The 21,715-nt window shown below is 37.7% G+C and overlaps 1 protein-coding gene across 2 annotated transcripts; it reads left to right on the forward strand.

Moving 5' to 3' along the window:
• Positions 1 to 4,568: 4,568 nt before the first annotated feature.
• Positions 4,569 to 20,263, forward strand: LOC133099183 (diphthamide biosynthesis protein 3-like). 2 transcript variants are annotated; one of them, XM_061202685.1, is made up of 2 exons: positions 4,569 to 4,601; positions 19,932 to 20,263. In XM_061202685.1, exon 2 carries the CDS (start codon positions 19,943 to 19,945, stop codon positions 20,261 to 20,263), a length of 321 nt encoding a protein of 106 aa, XP_061058668.1. In that variant the 5' UTR covers positions 4,569 to 4,601; positions 19,932 to 19,942. The 2 variants fall into 2 exon arrangements, with proteins under 2 accessions (XP_061058668.1, XP_061058669.1); XM_061202686.1 differs by lacking the exon at positions 4,569 to 4,601 and having other exon boundaries at positions 20,015 to 20,123; positions 20,199 to 20,263.
• The last annotated feature ends 1,452 nt before the right edge of the window (positions 20,264 to 21,715 follow it).

Genomic DNA, 21,715 nt, shown 5'->3' on the forward strand with positions numbered 1-21,715 from the left:
AAATAAGTAAGCATGCTAAGGATAAGAAGTGCCAGGCTTCTCGCCGTCAGAGAAGGGAGTTGCAGATATGAAAAAAGAGAAAACTGGAGTGGGCTCTGTGGTATTAGATTGAAATTAGAAATATCGGTGTGATCTCATGGTTTTCAATATACCATGTATATATATACATATATCCTCTAGCTGACACTCAGATCTTGGCTTCTAAATAACATTCCCCAGTAAAATAAACCCGGGCGCCTTTTTTTTTTTTTTTTTTATTCAATACTCCAATTCCTTCATGGTTTTGTTTTTTCATTTTGTTTGTTTTTTGTTTTCTTTGTTTTTATTCAAGGGCTCCTTTTTTAATTGAAGTATAGCTGATTTACAAAAGGGTTCCTTGAAAAAATTGCTGATTCCATGGCCAGAGTAGGGAAAATACTAGATTAGCTTGGAAAATTTTTTTGTGCAGGCAAGCAAGGAAGTATCCAAGAATGATGGGTATGTGTCAGTAGATCACAGGAGCCAGCTTACAGTGGGCAGCATTGGCCAAATGTGGGATAATTTCAGCATCAAAATAAGTAATTATAGTGATAGATTATAAACCATTGGATAAACAGGAAACCTTACTGATATAAAATAATAAATTAGTAACCTAATAGTGGATTGCAAACTGTAGAAAGAGTTACCAGATGAAGGCCTAGGAAATAGCATGACCAGAGATGGAAAAGCAACAAAGCCAATTCTGTACACCCCCTCTTTTTTTTCCTTTAAAGAATAGTAAGTGGTTAGTAATTGCTAACTAATCTCAAGTTATTTTTGAATCCTGAGTTTGAACAGCAGAATGAAATAATGTCTATACTGAGTCACCAGAGCAAGGGCATCAGGAAAAAACAGTTTTTCAAAATAGAATAAGACCAGGTAGGGCTTTCCTGGCGGTCCAGTGGTTAAGACTCCATGCTTCCACTGCAGGAGGTGTGGGTTCGATCCCTGGTCGGGGAACTAAGATCCCACGGGCGGCACGGCCAAAAAAAAAGACCAGGTATAGGTTTCAAAAATACAAAGCTGTTAAATATGTATTATCACAGAATAGACACTAAAGAGTTTTCTATCAATATAATGAGTTACATATTTTAACTAGCAAAATTTAGAGCCCATCAAGGGCTCAAAATTTGTGCTATTCCTTTCTTATTTTTTCTCTTATGGTTTGTGTTTGGTGCAAAGCAATATCAAGCAGAATCCATACTTGTTTGTCTGAACTCTTGTAATTAGAGGAAAATGCAAGTGAACATTTCTTGTAAGGCAACTTTTGCTAGGAAGTTAGAAGCTGCTTTAATTGTTTCCACCACCAGGTGGCAGTGTTAGGGTACCATAGAAATTTTACTTACTACTGTACTGATGTTTATTGGTTTCTGACAAGTAACTTTCTGCAACTATAAGGGAAAGGGAAGTAAAAATGATATAAGGAGAAATAAGACAGTACAATGAAGTAGTTAAAGTCCTGGGTTCTAGAAGCAGAGTGTTCTAAATTTAGGTTCTAAATCCTGCTTCTGCCACTTACTGGCTGTGCAATCTTGAACAAATTACTAAATTACTTAAGCCTCATTTTCCTCATCTTTAAAATGAGGGTAACATTACCTACCTAAAAGTGTTGTGAGAATAAAATCACGAATATATTCAAAGCATTGACACATGTTAATGTGTTGAATTGCGTCTGCCAAAATTCATATGTTGAAGTCCTAATCTCCAGTACATCAAACTGTGACCCTCTCTGGAGATAGGGTCATTGCAGACATAATTAGTTCACATGAATGAAGTTATTCAGGTGGACTCTAATCCAATATGGTCAGTGTCCTCTTAAAAAGGGAAAACTTGGACACAGACACTCACAGAGGGAAAACATCATGTGAAGATGAAGGCAGACTTGGGGTGATGATTCTACAAGCCAAGGACCACCAGAGATGCCCAGCAGCCACCAGAAGCTAGGGGAGAGGCATGGAACAGATTCTGCCTCAGAACCCTTGGAAGAAACCAACCCTACCAACACCTTGATCTCAGACTTCCAGCCTCCAGAACTGTGAGACAATACTTTGCTGTTGTTTAAGCCTCCCAGTCTGTGGTACTTTGTTACAGCAGCCCTGGGAAACAAACAGCACGTGAAAAGTACTAATTCATATTAGCTGTTATTAGCCGTGAACACTTTTAATATAACTGTACCAAGGCAACAAAACCATTTCTACTGTAAATTAAAGTGCATTTTCCAGCTGTCATGGATTTATATCTCACACACACACACACACCCAAATCATGACATTCTATGGAGCAAGAGAGAGCAAAACTCCCAACACAGGGAGGGAGATTTCAGTGAAACACAGGAGGACACCTGCTAACAATGAGAATTATAAGGTCTTCATTCTCTGAGGAAGCTCACACAGAGGCCACATGACTCTCCGAGAGGGGTAGGATTTGGAGCCCTGTGGTTTTGAGCCTCCCAGCCACACCCTATAAAAGTGTTAGTTCTTCTTACCAGAGGCGGCCTCCTGCTGGTTGGAGAGTTGAATTTAATAACTGTAGCATCACTCTTTATCTCAGGGCATGAATTTCAGTCATTTTCCTTTGACCCTAGAAAAGCTGGGAAAGGAAAGGGGGCAAAGAAGCTTGGTGGTAGTTTTTTTTTTCCTCTACCAAGATCTAGAATCTCTAACAGCCAATTTTATTAAAGACTGAGATCAGTTAGGTAGTATTAAGGCTGAGGAACTCTGCCCCTAAGCCCCACTCCCAATCCTATGCCGCACGTGTCCTCAACATTTCACCCTGAGCCCTACCCCACGGACAATGAATATAAGAGTCTTGAATAAATTGATCTGGAATAAGCAGCACTGCAAGTTGCCATACTTGGCAGATAACTCACCCCAAATCATGCCTTCCTCAGGCTCAAAGAAGGGACTTGGGCCCACTGGGTGGGCTGGAGGGCTGTCAGTAGTTAGGGGAATTTGGAGTTGTCTCTTTTGTGTGTACGATAAAGAGAACATAGGAAACATTACCTACGAGGTAATGGGTTGGATTGAAATTTTAACTAAAAGGAATTATGGATGTGGGGACTTTGTTTGGTTGCTGAAATGAACCAACCAACCAGAAAAGACATCTTGAGACAACTGAAAAAGACACCTTCCATCCCACTCTGTTTTGTCTAGCTAACTCTAATTTGTCCTTTATGACTCCATCTTCAAGCTTATTTTTTTCCATAAGACCTTCTCTGATTTCTGTACTTATCTGTCTTAATGGAGCAGCACAGAGTCAGGAATTTGGCATGTTCACCTCTGCATCCCCAGCATCTAGTTCAATGCGTGGCCCATAACTTGTCTTCCTGATTGGGCTGAAAGTACCTTGAGATCAAAACATTTATCGGATTGATTTTTATATCTTTCCAGAGTGCCAAGAATAAAGCTTCATACACAGTAGGAGATCAATAAATACTTGTTAAATATACAAAGGACAGAATGTAACAAGCGAGTTCTTTCTTTCTATATTTCAAGGGAAAATATAATAAATAATCATGATACCAGAGCCAAACAAATCCAAAGGAACCTCCAGGAAACAAAAATGTGCAAGTGTGCCAAGAGGTTTTACAGAGTAAGTCCATATGGGATTTTAAAAAACAACACAAGTGCTGTTGGACTTTATTGTGAATTGAATGTGCCAATACCAATGCTGAAGAAGACTTCCCTAAAGCCAAATACCAGCATTTGTTTCCCAAACACTGATTAAAACAAATATTTTTCAGTTGCCATAGCTTTGGGATATGTTTTTGACATGCACGCTGAACACAGCAAATGATATGGAAACTCTGGCCCCTTTCATCTTTGTTTGACATTAAGGACCCCAACCTCACTAGTGAGGCCAGAAAACACCAGCTTCACAACTACAAAGATAACTTTCCTTGGGTCCAGGCTGCCAACCCCAGTACCATCATCGTGATGATTTGTCATTTCTACCAGCAGCATGTGCTGTAAAATTGTACACAGCTTCCAAGTAGCCTTCAGGTTTGGAAACTAGCTAAAATTAGACTAAGCCCTGTGTCTCTGCATGAAAGCAGTAACAATATCTCTTTAATACTGTGTGTAGTCCTTCTATATTATTTTAATTTTTTATTATGGAAATTTAAGAGCATATACAAAATTAGAGAGAAGCTGTTCACCCAGCTTCAACAATTACCAATTGTGAAAGGAGAACTCAAGACACAGAACCATTAAGAAAAGACTTTTTACTTTCACTATTTTGCAAGGGAGACGATACTTCAGAACAACTGTGTTCTCCAAACAAAGAACATAGCAGGTATGTAGAGAAAAAATGAGAAGTTGCCAGGATTACAGTCAGATATCAATATTGCAAAAATCAGGAATAAAGTTGTTTGTATGAGGTTGTTAGCAGCTTACAAGAAGGGTTCAGGTCTTCATTCAGAGGCTAGTGTTAGGATGTTTCTGCCTTTTTTTAGTTTTTTTAAAAATGCCAAGTGTTCGAAGTTTCTTTCTTTGTTTGTTTGTTGCAGGGGGTGGGTTTTGACTGTGGTACATGATGAGCTAAGTCAAAACGGCAGCAGAACAAGTATCGCTCCTGCTTGCTTGGTGAGTTTCTGTCCCTGAAGCGTAGACATATAGGTTTGTTCAGCAATTTTCTGATTCATGTCATTAACTTGGTGGGTTTTTCCTATTTGGCTAGTTTAATTCACATAGGAGTCACAAGAGGTATTGATTCATATGCAAAGATTTCCTTATTGTATGGTTTAAAAGAACTAAAGTCTTGTGATGAGTTAACATCTGTCTAGAGGCTTCATAAAGCCCCTAGTCATACTTTGATCCCATCAGCATTACAGAAGTACTGTGTTTGAATCGATGTTATCCACTTGTCCTTTCTATGTCCGGGAACAAAAGGCATCCAGTTTGCCTCTACCAAGCTTTACCTGCAGTAACTGTATAACTGGGGTGCTGTTCCTTCTCTGAGATCCCCAAGTCAGCCAATGTTCCTTGTCTGTCAGGAAGTAGCATTCTTTATTAACTGTAAGGCCAAGATTCCACTAGCCATAGAACACGTACAGGTATGTTTTCTGGAAGGATTTTGTAGGCATCATTTCCAAATATTCAACTGCAGTCCTTGTTTCTTAATAGTGAGTTTATCACACCTAATTAAATGAGATTTGTTTTTGAATGTGCCATTTCTGTTACAAATTTTTATCCAATCCCAATAGAAAAAAGACAGATTTGTTCTGAACCTATGTAAATAATGACATGGTCATGAAAAAGTAAAGGGAAGCAATAAATGGCACTTTGTGTAACCATAATTGTTCTGTGTAGTTTTACAGACAAAGCCAATCAGTATGTGTTACTATTTTCCTCAGAATCATTTTTCTTAGTGATCATCTTGCAATTTATACAAGTATGAAATCATTGTTGTACATCCGAAACTAACATAATGTTATATGTCAATTATATTTCAATTTTTTAAATAAAATGTTGTAAGTTTAAAAAAATCACTTTTCTTAGGTTTTCCTCTTGATTTATTACCTTATAATCATTTTCTAAGATATTTTATAGATTTTTTTTCCTGAACTCTGGGAGACCAGTTGTAATAAGACACCATTTAAAAGTGTTTTGTTCCACTTTGTACATAGTTAGCTTGTTAAATCAAAAATTAGTGCTAAATCAGGAAGAAAGGGGTGTTCTTATTTGCCTAATAGAATATATCAATAGAATATTAGTCACAAGCAAATATTTCATCTTAATTTCCTTCCATCCTAGATAATTAATTTCTTATCTTATAATCTTGGTATATAATTGGCCATCTACTATCACAAAATCATCTGCTTTTGAACTAAAAAAAAAAAAAAAAGGTCCTGGAAATCCTCAGTCATCATTCAACCATGCACTTGGTGACATCAACTAAGAGTGGAAAGCCTGTACCTGTGAATCTATTCCACTTGGTATCAATAGTAAAGAGTACAGGCTTCAGGCCTTTCCTGAGGTTATGATTCTTTTAATGTTTCTTTCAGAAGACTCCATTACTGGTCTATAGTGTAATAACAGGTGTGTTTAGGCAAGTGTTAAGGAATGAAGAAACCACCTCTTGATGACAGGACTGAATGGCTTGGGTTAATGTACTGTAATAACTAACAGTATCTACAAGAAGACAAGTGAGACATAATGCATGAATACTTTGTAAGGGTTTAATCAATAATTACCCTGAGAGTAGTAATAATATGGACAATTAGGGCATTGACAGATCTCCAGGGTCTTTTAGTTTATTCCATTAAGTGTATATTTTATTGTAACTAATTGACACAGGTATTGTTTTTTAATGAATTTTTATTGGAGTATAGTTGCTTTACAATGTTGTGTTCGTTTCTACTATACAGCAAAATGAATCAGCTATACATATACATATATCCCCTCTTTTTCAGATTTCCTTCCCATTAAGTCACCACAGTGCGTTAAACAGAGTTCCCTGTGCTATACACCAGCAGTCCCCAACCTTTTTGGCACCAGGTACCGGTTTCGTGGAAGACAATTTTTCCACGGACCTGGTCGCGGGGTGGGGTCGGGTTTGTTCAGGCGGTAATGCGAGCGATGGGGAGCGATGGTGGGGAGCGGCAGATGAAGCTTAACTCGCTCGCCCACTGCTCACCTCCTGCTGTGCAGCCCGGTTCCTCCCAGGCCGTGGACTATTGCTGGTCCGCGGACTGGGGTTTGGGGACCCCTGCTATACAGTATGTTCTCATTAGTTATCTATTTTATACATAGTATCAATAGTGTATATGTGTCAATCCCAATCTCCCAATTCCTCCCACCCCTCCTTCCCCCTTGGGATCCATACATTTGTTCTCTACATCTGTGTCTCTATTTCTGCTTTGCAAATAAGATCATCTATACCATTTTTCTAGATTCCACATATATGTGTTAATATACTATATTTGTTTTTCTCTTTCTGGCTTACTTCACTCTGTATGACACTCTCTAGGTCCATCCACCTCTCTACAAAGGACCTAATTTCTTTCCTTTTTTTTTTTAAATTTTTATTTATTTATTTATTTATTTATTTATGGCTGTGTTGGGTCTTCGTTTCTGTGCGAGGGCTTCCTCCAATTGTGGCAAGCGGGGGCCACTCTTCATCGCGGTGCGCGGGCCTCTCACTATCGCGGCCTCTCTTGTTGCGGAGCACAGGCTCCAGACGCGCAGGCTCAGTAATTGTGGCTCACGGGCCCAGCTGCTCCGCGGCATGTGGGATCTTCCCAGACCAGGGCTCGAACCCGTGTCCCCTGCATTGGCAGGCAGATTCTCAACCACTGCGCCACCAGGGAAGCCCTCTTTCCTTTTTATGGCTGAGTAATATTCCATTGTATACATGTACCACATCTTTATCCATTCTTCTGTTGATGGACAATTTAGGTTGCTTCCATGTCCTGGCTATCGTAAATAGTGCTGCAATGACCATTGGTGTGCATGAGACACAGGAATTTTAAAATACAAAGCTGTGAATAAATTTTGTTGACAGTTATCATGTTGGTCTTTGCACATGAGCATGAGTATGATCTATTCATCCTGAAGACACACAATTGCTGAAACATGTTCATTTTAATATAACATAACATTATAACATATGTAATATAACATATAACATGTAGTATAACATATAACATATTTAATATAACATAACAAATTTAATAACATCTTACTTGTATGCTTTGTATACAATTGACCTATGGAGGTTGATTTGCCAGCTCTTCCCACACTATGGACTTGACAAACAGCTCTCACAATGAGACAGGCTGGGACCTGGAACCCTTGGCTGGGACCTGGGACCCTTTGCTGCAGTGCTGCAATGCTTGCACCTGGACACACCTCTCCTCAAGCAACAAAATACAAAGAAACTGACTAAAAATAACTGCGTGCGTTTGGGGCAAATTCTGGACCCAAAAGATACAAAGAGACCAAAAAGCCCATCTGCCACTTTTGAAGAGCCTGGAGCCAAAACAGGGTGTTGGGAACAAAAGCACGGTACTGAGCGGCCCCCTGCACACAACACCACCAGAGGGGCGGGCAGGCCACCTAAGCCACCCTCTGGCCCGACCCCTGGACACACCCCTACCCTCACCCCATATCAGGAACAAGCTTGCCCCACCTTGGGGAGCGAGCAAACAAAAGAACTGTTGTTTCTTCTCTCTTCCCGCTGCTGCAGCAGGGGCCGCAGTAAAGCCTTGCCTGAATTTCTTGTCAGGCATCTGATCAATTTCTATTGATTGGGGAAGGCCAGGAACCCTGGTCGGTGATAACAATACAGAGAATACCAAGGGCTCCTGATGATTTCTAGCACCCTTCCTTTTACAAAATGAGAAAGTAAATCTTTGGTGCCGTCCAGCAGCTCTCTGAGAAACCTCAAAGATAGTTTGATTCTCAAAGATGTCTGAGCAGTTTTCTTTTTTGAAATTTGGGGCCTGAATTTGTAGAAGTCAGTATAAAAAGTTGTCGAATAGACAAGATGGGCGCATAAATCACATGTGCCTAACGAAGAAGCTGTTATAGTCCTGGTTATAGTGAAAATACACACCAGCAAATAACAATAAGTATTAGGAGCTGTAGCCTTTTCAGAAGTAGATTTTTGTTAAAAAGTTATTAAGTTGCATGACCAAAAAAATTCACAAAATGTTAACAGGCTCTCCTGTAAGTATATTTTAGTGACCCCTGGAATCTCTGCTAACTGGGCATAGAATAACTTTTTGCTGTTTCTTGTTCAAAGCAGACTGAATACAAGAAGCTCAATGTTTTTGTGAAATACCTAACTTTCTCTTCATCATCTGTAAACTCCCTTCACTTAATAATTTTAATATTCCATCATGGGCATACATTTAGACATATAAAAATAAATATACAGGGACTTCCCTGGTGGCTCAGTGGTTAAGAATCCGCCTGCCAATGCAGGGGACATGGGTTCAATCCCTGGTCTGGGAAGATCCCACATGCCGCAGAGCAACTAAGCCCGTGCACCACAACTACTGAGCCCATGCGCCACAACTCCTGAAGCCTGCACACCTAGAGCCCCAGCTCCGCAACAAGAGAAGCCACCGCAATGAGAAGCCCGCACACCGCAACGAAGAGTAGCCCCCTCACAGCAACTAAAGAAAGCCCACGTGCAGCAACGAAGACCCAACGCAGCCAAAAATAAATTTTTAAAAAATCTTTAAAAAATAAATAAATAAATATACAGTTAAATGGCAAATACGAAGCTTTTAATTTTAACTTTAAAACCTATTGATCTTAACGGAATAATATGACAATGTTTATCCACATTAAATTTATTGTCTTAATAAAACTAACATTCTCCTTGAAGAATAGATGAAATATATCCATTATCTTGTACCCACATCTATATCTCTTTCAATGACTGTACAGCCACAACTGCTATGCATATTAGCTCCAACTTCAACCAAAGTTACCAACTTCTGCTCTCTCAAAGGCCCAGAGGAAACTAGGTAATGGGTAACTAAGAAGGATCTATTATACACAAGCACCTTAGCAGAAAAGCAAGGCCCAGGGAAGGTGACTTGTGCCCCACAAGCCGTCTTACATATCCATTTTGCATTTTTTAAAGTGGCAAAAATGAATACATGAACTATCACAGCCCAGATTTTTGCTTTCTTAGTCAGTCTTGTTCCATCCAAAACTCTACCCACTTCCACTTCACACCAGGTTATCCTGAAGCAAATCCCAGGCATATCATTCACCTGTAAATATTTCAGTGTGGATCTTTTAAAAATAAAGGCTCTTTTTAGGCTGTAAACATGACCATAACACAATTATAAAATGCAAAAATTACCAATAATTCCTTAATATCATCAAATATCCAACATCCAAATATCCATCAAATATCCAATCAGCATCCACATTTCCCCAATTATCTTGTAAATATTTTCAGCTTCTTTATTTGACTTGGGATCCAAATAAGACACATTGCAACTGAGCAATATGTCTTTTAAATCAACTTTAATCTATAGGTTTCTCTGCCATGCTTTTTTTTCCCTTGCAATATTTTGTTAAAGATAGCAGGTTGATTGTCTGTAGAATTTCCCATAAACTGAGTTTGCTGACTGCATCCCTATGGTGTCATTTAACTTGTTCTCTATCCTTTATGTTTTCTGTAAATTGTTAGTTGCATCTAAAGGTTTAATCAGATTCCAGTTCAATGTAGGTGATTTTGGGTTTTGGTTTTACAAGATGTGTAGTAAAGAACTTAATCTTGTCCCAAAGGAATCCAGCTTTTGGTTCCTGAAAGGTAATCTCTAAGCTCTTGCAATATCATCCCTGATAAAAAAATGTTTTTGTTTGCCTGGGGGCCTTGGGTCACACATAATTGGCTCAACTTTGGAGGGCCTGGAGACTGAGAAGTCACATGGCCAGTCAAAACTCTGCAGAGGAAGGTTCAGGTGAGCTTCCCTGATTAGCAATAATCTGGACATATTGTCACACATCGATTCTGGGAAAGTTACAGTGTCCACAGCTCTATGAGGAGAAGACAACTGAAACATTCATATTTGGAACTTTCCTGGCCTCTGTCCTATGCACTTTTTTCCTTGATTACTTTTAATCTGTATCCTTTTGGTATAATAAACCATAATGGTTAGTACAACAGCTTTCAGTGAGTTCTGTGAGTCCTTGTAGAGAATTATCAAAACTAAGGGTGCTTTTGGAAATTCCCAACTTGCAATTGATGTTAGAGGTGTGAACTGTCTTAAGGACTGCCCCCTAAACTTCCCACAAGACCACTACAGAGTGGTCAGCCATTGATGACCATGGCTTAATGCCATTAAATCTTCAGGGACTGCCAAATGGTGATGTTTTATTTCTATCATCTCTGTATTCGTTTTCCCCTCATCATATATCTAAATCATATAAAGATAGATATAGATATCTATAGCTACCTATAGATATCTATATAGATATCTGATATATATTATATAGGAATAACAGGAAAAATACTCAATTATTTTCTTCATCAGTTTTCAAATCAATGAGGTAGTTCCTTGCATCTTCCATCCAAAGTGTCAATGACTTGGGTTTTTCATGTCTTTATGTCATGAATGTAAGCATCAATTCATTGAGTGATTATCATTATTGATACTCATAATCTGACCATCTTTAACCAGTCTGGGTGCTAGGAGTGCTCATTGCTCTGAGCACTGGGCCTGTTTCTAGGCCTTTTCAGTGGACAGAGCTAGGAAAAATTTTTTCATACATATTATTCATTCATACTGATACTTCCAATTCAAAATTAGAACTACACATATAATCCTTCTATTTTTGTAGAAGTTTGGAAACTCATGGACCCTATCAGAGTTCCTGAAAGCTATCTGATTAAGACTTTTTAAAATTTCATTAAGTTTACACTTTGTGGGGGGTTACAAAAAATAAAGGGAAAACTTTTCAGGAAAGTGTTCAAAAATATCCAAGACATTCGAATGAGAAGGAAACTTAGGGATCATCTAGCGACCAAAAAATTCTCATTTATAAATGAGGAAATGGGGGCCTAGCAAAGTTCAATGAACTTGCGCCAAGTTTCAGAGCTACTTAGTGCCCAGGGCAGAACTAGGACCAGGCCACCTAACTCCTAATATTATTGTTCCTTTTTTTCTGACTCTTATCCCTAGGGTTACCACTCTCATGTTGCAGAACTGAAAAATAGAGCAGAGAGGAACAGAAAGGAATATGGAGCTCAATTATGATTTCATAGTGCCTTGGAGGAACCGAGAACTCAGAGCACAGACCTGCACGAAGGAAGCAATACTTACCCACCTTCGGTAGAAAATGTTCGTTTGGTTGTTCTTCCAAAGCACTATTAGGTTGCACTGTGTCCTCTCTCCTTTCCTTTTGCCAATAGCCAAGCAGCCTCATACTAGGTTGGCCAAGGTAGGGCCATCTCAGCAGAGTAGAAGAGCTTTAGCCAGCCCACTCAGGAACAGAATTAATGACATGGTCTCATTAGTGCCACACAAAAAAAGAATCCATCAAGCTGGCGACTTGGTGTAATGCCTCACTCCTCTTCAAATGAAGGATTTTAAAAGGATTTACCGGTTTGCAAGGCAGAAATAGAGACACAGATGTAGAGAACAAACAAACGTATGGACACCAAGGGGGGAAAGTGGTGGGGGTGGTGGTGGGATGAACTGGGAGATTGGGATTGACATGTATACACTAATATGTATAAAATGGAGAACTAATAAGAACCTGCTGTATTCTTAAATAAAAATAAATAAAATAAAATAAAATAACAAAAACAAAAAAAGAAAAAGAAAAAAAAAGAAAAGGATTTTGTCAGTTCCTCCCCAGGCATACTAATCTTGTCCAACTGTCAACTGCTTGTTATCTCTTTCAGTGCTTCTTAAACCTTTCCACTGAAGAACTGAGAGAGAAGAGTGCCAGCTGCACACAGCACAACACACACACACACACACACACGCACGCACGCACACAGGGGCACTCGTATGTGTAAATGCACAGCCCGGGGAAAGTGGCCCAACACAATCTTTGGGAAATAAACATTCTCCAAAGTACTATGTCTATCTTATTTGTTTAAATCTCACACCTACTCTGTTTTTCATATATAAATTAAAACTTTAAAAAATAAATAAAAACTTAAAAGGGAAAATTTATATTCCAGAAGATGCAGTATATTTAAGAAAGACTTTAAGAAATCTCTCCCCCTCCTCAATCATGGCACGTCTCTTACATCCCCATTTGAAAAACCCCTACTTGAGAAAATTATATAATAAATTTTTATTGCTCTGAGGTAGAATTCATACTCTTAAAGGTAATTTAATATTTTTTTAATTTGCATTTTTCTGCTCACTCAACCAATATTTATAGCGTATCTACTATTTTTCTTGCTCTTATTTTAGTAAAATCACTAATTAAGGTGTTATAATGAAGACACTCACATGATTTGTGCTTTCCTGACAGTAATGATATAAAAGTAAAATATAAGTGTACTCAAACTGTACAAAATGTTACTATATTTTCATCATAAGGGTAAACTAAATGTAAAAAAAGTGTAAAATTATTTTTCATATAATGTCCAAGTTATGTCTCTTCTAAAATATTCAAAAGCATCTATTAAAATTAAAAGGGAAAGCATAAATTAAAATGAACAAATGTCAACATTTTAAATTAAATATTTTAAATTTAATTTTTGAAAATTTAATTAAATGTTACTAAAAGGTTTATAAAAATAAAATGATTCTTCTTTCAGAATTTACTGTCCTTCTAGTTGCCAATGCAAAGAATTGGTATCATGCTTCATAAACATTTTAATTAGAACTTCATGTATACAATTTAAGAGGGATATGAATTACTTAATGTTGCAAAATATTCTTCAGCCACCATGTGCGATAGTTGTGAAATCACCCTAAATTTGTGAACACAAAAGAAGTAAGACAAGTGTACACTCAGCCGTATTGGAGACCAATAATTGGGATATGGGAAAATGTAGTCATTCTTATTGAAAGAGAAGTTTGAAGAATTGATTAATTTGTCTTTCCTCTTATCCAAACACCTCCATCACCCAATGCTCCCGAGACTTCCCAGCACTGTGGGACCCTGTCTTTGCAAACAGCACGACCCACAAACCTTCCCAACATTCCGAGGCAGCCAGCAAGAGATGTGCGAAACGTTTTCCTGGGGGTTAAACAGTGTTGGTTATAAAAGTGGATATTTAGGCTTATGGCCGTGCTATGTAAATGCTGAATGCCCAAGTGAGGGGGGGCCCGGGTGCTGTTTAATACTCTGTGGTGGGGCGGGGGAGTTCTGACATGCAAGGCCCTCTAAAGCCAGGGCAGGCCTCGCTCGCCCCAGTCTGAGAGCCGTCAGAAGCCTCCAGTACATAAACATAATGGAGTAGAAAGAGTAGGTGTGACGTGAACGCCCTCTACTCTGCTCCAGAGAGAATACAGAGTGAGAAGAGGACCTAGAAACAAAGAGTTTACAAAGCACTTTTGTTACTCAGGCCAAGCTCTCTCTGCTCGCTGCACAACAGGCCAATAAAGCAGAGACGAGGTGCTGAGGCAGGGAATACGACTTTATTACGGCAGACGGAGAAGATGGCAGACAGATATCTCAAATTAACCACTTTATAGGGGTTTGGATGCCAGTTTCTTTTATAGCACAGAGAGGGGGAGGAGGTGGGGAAGTAAAGTAAAAAGGCCATAAGTTTTACAAATATCCCCTGGCCAGCTTCAGGGAGGGGATGTGTTAATTTCCGCTGTCTTGCAGCCATCCACAGGTGGACAGGGTCTGGATGTTTCCCTGAACAAAGGCACTTTGGTTTGACATTCAGGCAGAGGGGCAGGGTTCCCTGAGGCAGGCCAGTATGTATAGACAGTATCCTTTTAGTGAACAAAAGCAACAGGAAGCAAAGGTTAAAGTAAAAGAAACAGATCCAACATGTAGTCAGATTTGGCTCGTCCCTGTTACACTTTCTCATGCATTATCTACCTACCCAGGGAGGTTAGTATATAGAGCAGATATGATTATTACTACTTACAAATAAGGAAACTGAGGCACAAACTAAATTGATGTGATTCTCCAATGGTAACCTAGCCACCACTTGGTGGAGCTGAGACCAGAACCCAGGGCTCTTGGCTCCCTGCCCACTGAACCTGCTTTTCCTGTCTGCTTCTTGATGCTCAGAGTTGCTTCTATATTTCTGTCAGGGTTTTGATAGTTGAAAAGAATAAAAGAAACATGTTGTTTTGCCCTCTTTAGTGTTTAAGGATTTGGAGGTTCAGGGGTGGAGGAAAAGGGAAGTCATTTTAATAGATGTTTTCTGAACTTATTGAACTTCAACATCTTGGAACTAACATAAACTGAAATGTTTCCCGTCAAATAGTGATTATGTGCACAACAATAAAATTACTGTATTTAGTCTTCTGGGGAGTGGTCAGCATCTTCTTTCATCCTTTTGATTTGAATTTCCTTGGGCTACTGTATAGGGATGTTTTCCGTCCTTACGTGGCAATTTGAGAAGGGTAGCTAAGTAGCATCGTTGTTATTTACCATGTGGTATGCACTATTTGGGAGTTGGGGGCTGAACCTGACAGAAAATTAAACGTGATTTCTGCCTCAGAGGTCCTCATTTTACTCTGATGAATAGATTTGGCATGTAAACACGGGAAGGAGAAGAGAATCCCAACTTCAAGGGAAATGGGGTAGAGATACACCCAAAAAGACATCTGTCTGTGGGATTACCTAATAAATTTAACTTGGATGATGAGTCAAAGAAAGTTAATAGACTTTTAAGCTATAAACCAAAGGCTACAAATGCTGCCTCTAAAGCTGATCTCCACACCTCCAATCTTCTTCCCGCAAAGTTTCCATACAAGTCATTGTACGGCATCTGCCCACGAACCAGGTTCTTGGTGACATTCTGTCTTCTTCACAAAAAATACATACTCCCCTCTCTTTCTCACTGTCATTTCTGCATTCCAAAAAAAATCAGGGCACTAGAAATAAGCATCAACTTATCTTTACTCACAGGGATGGATGGATGCCTATTTAGGAAGACACTTATGACAAAATGTGGCTAACCAGTAGAGGGGGCCTGGGCTTCACATTTGGTGTGCTTTAAAGACACAAGAAACCAGAAAGAAGGGTGTCTGGGTGAGGTCACAAAGCAGAATAAATCAGGTGTAGAGCACGTTTACAACCACTCAAAAGGTTTTGTGAACATTCTCTCTATATCTATACATTCCTGCGTGGGCATATGGAAAAGGAACATTATGCAGACTAGAGGAATGAATCACTCCTGATCCAACAGTGCATGACATTTCTTACTTGAGCTCTCTTGCATTCAAATTCTTATTACTCAATGATTCTTCATTTTTACACAGTTTTTCCATTATGACACACATGTGCAAATTCCTCAACTTGCCATGGCAGACTTTGGCAAAACGCTTACATGAACTCTTTGGTGAACTCTTACCTTCACGTATCTAGAGATTGTTATCGTCAGCAGAACAATTACTCTAGGTTGGCATACTAGTGATTAAAACAATCTTAATGACCAGGAGCCTAACCCAGTTGTAAGGGCTAGGCCCTAGAGTCAAACAGGTGAAACTTCAAATTCTGGAATCTACCACATGCCAGCTTTGTGGACTCAAGCAAGTTATGTTAACTCACTAAGATTTGATTCATCTGTAAAAAGGAAATCATAATACATAAAATTTTCTTTTTTTTTTTAATTGGGGTATAGTTGTTGTACAATGTTGTGTTAGTTTCTACTGTACAGCTAAGTTAAAGAGTTCCCTGTGCATTACACAGCATGTTCTCATTATTTATCTATTTTATACATGTTAGTGTATATATGTTAGTCCCAATCTCCCAATTCATCCCACCACCCCCTTTGCCCCCCTTGGTGTCCATACGTTTGTTCTCTACATCTGTGTCTCTTTGAGCCAATCTCTCGGAAGAGTAGGTACTGAAAAGTCTTGACTGCAGAATATGAGATGGAGTAAAAGGAAGAAAGGCAGTTTAACAGTGAGTCAGGTGAAGGAGGGGAAGAATAACTGAATATGTATTTTAGGAAAATTCAGATGATTAAAGAAATGGCCATCCAATATTTACTGATTGAGCCGGCAGTTAAAGGTGGAGTAGGCACTGCCACGCTAATATTCCAGCACATTAACTTCTTAGTTTGTGGTTTGGCACAATGGTTATTGTAGTAAAAGGCATTTTTACATTAAGTTGTATGTAAATGTACATTGAAATGCTATACATACAGATGAGCAAACAGAACACTAATGGAAAACAAAAAAATGTGAAGGACTAGGTCTTGGAATAGAAAACTTTTTCTACAGGATATGGGAAGCAAGTATCAGACATCCTGGTCTCAGCTCTCCCAGCTCCCACCTTCCTGTCCTCTCAGGCCACTTAAATAAATTCTTTCTGTGGTTTAGCCTCAAAAAAAAAAAATCATAGTAGTAACCAAAAATAGGATTGTTGGGTGGATTAATGATAACTAATAATAAAAGCAAAACATGTGAGGGAGTTGATATTGTTCTTGGTTTTCCACTCAAGTGCACAGAATTGGATTATCTTTGATTTGTAACACACCCTCATCACTGGTCTAAGCATGGTCCTCTTTTGTTTTTATTTATCTAAATTATGTACTTATATATGAATTTGCTTATTATTATTAATAATTTAAATACATGTGAACCAACCACCCAATACAAGAATTAGAACATTAACAATCATTTGCACCCACCTATGGGCTTCTCCCCAGTCTATTCCTCTACTTCCCCTTCCTTGAATCTTGCAGTTATTATTATAACTTGTTTTTGAAATTATAGCTTTATCACATATTTGTATTCCTAATAATTCTATTGTTCAATTTTCTTTGTTTTCAACATTATAAAAGAGCTTCAGGCTCTATAAAATCTGAGGGAATTTCCTTTTTAAAAAAATTTTATTGCTCAGGTTATTCATATTTTTGCTTCTAGCTATTTATTTTGCTATATAATATGCCATGTGTGAAATTACCACAATTTATTTATCTGTTTTCTATTGATAAATATTTGGGTCATTTCAGGTATTTATCTTGCTAAGAGTGCAATAAGTGCTGCTGGGAACATTCTTGTTTATGTCTCCTATTGTACATAGAGTTTTTCTTGGGTATATACCTAAAAGTAGATTTGCTGAGTTAATATGGAAATGTTCAACATCAGATAACAACAAACTTTGCAAAGTGGTCGTACCCATTTACACTCCCAAAAGTTTGTATAAAACACTCTGTTAATTCACATTCTCTCCAATATGTGGCATTGTCCACTTCTTAATTTTTGCCCATTGAATGGGTATAAGTTGGTATCTCGTTGTGGTTTTAATATGCCTTCCCCCAATAAATAATGAAGTTGACCTTCTCATAATGATTTTATTGATCATCTGTGTTTTCTTCTGTGAAATTCCTGTTGTATTTCTTGCCCATTGTCTATTGGATTGTTTGCTATTTCCTTATTAATTTGAGGAAACCTCTATATATTCTTACTATTAATCCTTTGTTGGTTAGTTGGGTTGCAAATATCCTCTTCCAGTTGGTACCTTCTCTCTTTTCTTTTCATGAGATATCTTTTGGTGTTCAGATCTTAATTTTAATGTCATCAGATTTCTCTTTTATGGTTAGAGGTTTTTTTATGTGTCTTTAATAAATTCTTCCCTACCTCAAAGTCAGAAATGTATTTACCTATATTTTCTAATAAAATTTACAGAATTTTACTTTTAACATTTAAGTCCTTAATTTATCTGGAGTTCATTTTTACAAATGACTTAAGGAAGGAATCAATATCATTTTTTCCATTATAGATCACCAGTTTTTACAAATTCATTTATTGAATAGTCCCCCCATTCTCCATTGATCTGCCAGGTCACATCTGTCATGTAACAAAATTACATATATACATGGAATATAGGTCTGCTTCTGAGTTTTCTACCTGCCCAAAAGTTTATTTTTCTATTTCTGAAAAAATATCATACTGTATATACTACAGCTTCAAAATAAACCCTGTTGGCTAATAAAGCAAATCTCCCCTCCCTACTCCTCTATAGAAATGTTTGACTTCTTGGTCCTTTATTCTTTCACATAGTTTTTTTTTTTTTAATTATTTATTTATTTATTTATTTTTGGCTGCATTTGGGTCATCGTTGCTGTGCGTGGGCATTCTCTAGTTGTGGCCAGTGGGGGCTACTCTTCGTTGTGCTGCACGGGCTTTTCATTGTGCTGGCTTCTCTTGTTGCCGAGCACAGGCTCTAGGCACTCAGGCTTCAGTAGTTGTGGCACGTGGGCTCAGTAGTTGTGGCACAGAGGTCTAGTTGCTCCGTGGCATGTGGGATCTTCCCAGACCAGGGCTTGAACCCGTGTCCCCTGTAATGGCAGGCGGATTCTTAACCTCTGCGCCACCAGGGAAGTCCTCACATAAATTTTAGAATAAACTATCACATTCCATTAAAATCCTGCTGAAATTTTTGTTGGAATTGCATTAAGTCTCTGAGCCAATATGAGGAGAATTGAAATATTTATAATATTAAAGTTTTTTTCCATTTAAGAAATAAGAAATATGTATCATAGTATTTCTCTTTATTTATTTAGGACTTCTTTAATGAATCTCAATAGTTTTAAATTTTCTCCAAGGAGGTCCTGCACATCTTTTTAAAAATTTTTATTCCTATATATCTGATTTTTTTAATATATCATAAGTGATATCTTCTTTTAAATTACATTTTATGGTTATTTGTTACTGGTGTACAGAAATGAACTGACTTTGCTAAATTCTCCTATTATTTCTAATAATATAATACTTTGCCCCAAGTGTCTTTGATTTTCTATGAGGCTATCATGTCATCAGCAAATAATTGGCAATTCTATTTCTTCTTTTCCAATCCTTATGCCTCTACTTTCTTTTTCTTGCCTTATTGCACTAGCTAAAACTGTCAATACAAGGTTGAATAGAAATGATGACACTGGGCGCCCTTAATCATTCCCAATGTTAAATGGAATGCTACTATTGTTTCCCCATTAAGTATAATGTTTGCCATAACATAATTGTCCTTCATTAGGTTAAGCAAATTCTTGATTTGCTAAGAATTTTTATCATGAATTTATGCTTGATTTCTATGAAATATTTCTCAAAACCTTTTAAGATAATCATGTTATTTTTGTCCTTGAAGCTGTTCATGTTGTGAACTACATTTATAGATTTTCTATAAATCTATTTGCATTCTTGGGAAAACCCTACACGGTATATTTTACTTTTATACTCTGTTGGACTTAGTTTGCAAATATTTTATTTAGGATTTCTACACTTAAAACCCTCAGGAAATTATCTGTAATTTTCTTTTCTCATATTATCCTTGTCTTGTTTGAAGATCAAGATTATATGACCAAGTTGGACCTGCCCTGGCCTGGGTCAGACAGCGGAGGTGACAGACCTCTGCTGGTCCCAGTAATGATGGCGGTGTTTCACGATGAGGTGGAGATTGAGGACTTCCAACATGACGAGGACTCAGAGAAGTACTTCTACCCCTGCCCATGTGGGGATAACTTCTGCATCACCAAGGAAGATTTGGAGAATGGGGAAGACGTGGCAACGTGCCCTAGCTGCTCTCTCATTATAAAAGTGATTTATGACAAAAATCAGTTTACATGTGGAGAGACAGTCCCAGCCCCTTCCACCAATGAAGAACTAGTTAAATGTTGAAGAAGACTTTAGGACTCCAAAGCCTGAACTTTTGGGAATGAGCCAAGCTGGAAAACTCAAATGCAAAGTCACTGGCTTCTTCATGGGGACAGTCATTTTTTAGTTTGCTGGTCCATAGAGTGTGGATCCTTTCCATTGGCTGCCAAGTTGAAGAAGCAAGTCCACCACATGACATACCTGGATTTTGTGCCTAGAACTTTGAATTGCACGTGCTCTTAATTTTTCATCCAAACTTAAAGGAAGATAATTTCAAATCAGTGCTTTCTTTTGCTCAGTTTTGTTATTTTTATATCTTACACCTAATTACTTCATTATCTGATAACAGCTTCATCTACCTCAAAGTCATTAGGATTCTTTAATTTAAAAAGGGATTTTATTTTTTAGTTGGTTAAAAAAAAAAGATTATATGGCCTCATAAATGAGTTGGGAGTATTCCCTCCTTTTCTAGTCTTTATTACAGTTTGTACTAAGTTTAATATGATATGTTTCTTGAAAGTTTAGTAGAATTGCCTGTGAAACCACTTGGCCTAAAGTTTTATTTGTGAGATGATTTTTTTAATTGCTTTAATTTCTTAAAGTTATGGTACTATTAAGGCCTTCTATTTCTTCTTAATTCATTTGGTAGATTATATTCTTCTAGGAAGTTGTCCATTTCATTTTCTTCAAATGCGTTTCTATAGTGTGGAGATGATATTACAAACAATAACATTGACATATTTTGCTCTCATCTCATTCATGCTCCAGACTCCTGAGGTTTTAAAGTTGAGATGAAAAGATGATAAGAAAATACTAGTTTTTAAATTACTTTTCTTTTTTTCCCTTGATCACTCTTGCCACAGGCTTGCCACAGGCTTGCCTATTAGTTTTTTCAAAGAATCAACTTTTGGTTCTGTTGATCTTCTGTATTGTTATTTTTGTTTCCATTTCATTAATTTTGCTATTATTTTTCTCATCTCCTTCCTTCTACTTTCTTTAAATTTATTGGGGTTTTTTTTTCTATCTTAAAAAAATGTCTAACTTAAAGACACCACCTTTTGATATTGTGTAGAACTTAAGTCTAGGTTATGGTAGACATAATTTCTCATTTTCTTTTCTTTGGTCTTTGGTAGTTTTTGAAAGACAACACCAAACTTTATCCAAGTATTTAATTATCTTTATGTCATACACCTCTAGCAGCATCTGGATTTGCTTCTTTTCTTATTTGAGGACCTTTTCCAATACTCTTTTCAATATGGGTCTTTGTGTGACAAATATTTTGAGGCCTTATGTGCCTGAAAATATTTTTATTATACCCTCACATTTAAATGACGATTTGGCTGGATATAAATTTAGGCTCAATGTTCTTTTGTCTTTTCAATATTTTAAAAATATTACCATTATCTTCTTTTTGCTCATGAAAAGTCTGAGATCCTGGTGATTCTTATTCCTTGGTGATTGATCTGCTCTATCTCT

The sequence above is a fragment of the Eubalaena glacialis genome, chromosome 10 (genome assembly GCF_028564815.1).
Source record: "Eubalaena glacialis isolate mEubGla1 chromosome 10, mEubGla1.1.hap2.+ XY, whole genome shotgun sequence".
NCBI classification, from domain to species: domain Eukaryota; kingdom Metazoa; phylum Chordata; class Mammalia; order Artiodactyla; family Balaenidae; genus Eubalaena; species Eubalaena glacialis.

Excerpts from the sequence above, each read along its gene's own strand:
- LOC133099183 (XM_061202685.1), top strand. The coding sequence starts at position 19,943 with ATGACCAAGTTGGACCTGCCCTGGCCTGGGTCAGACAGCGGAGGTGAC.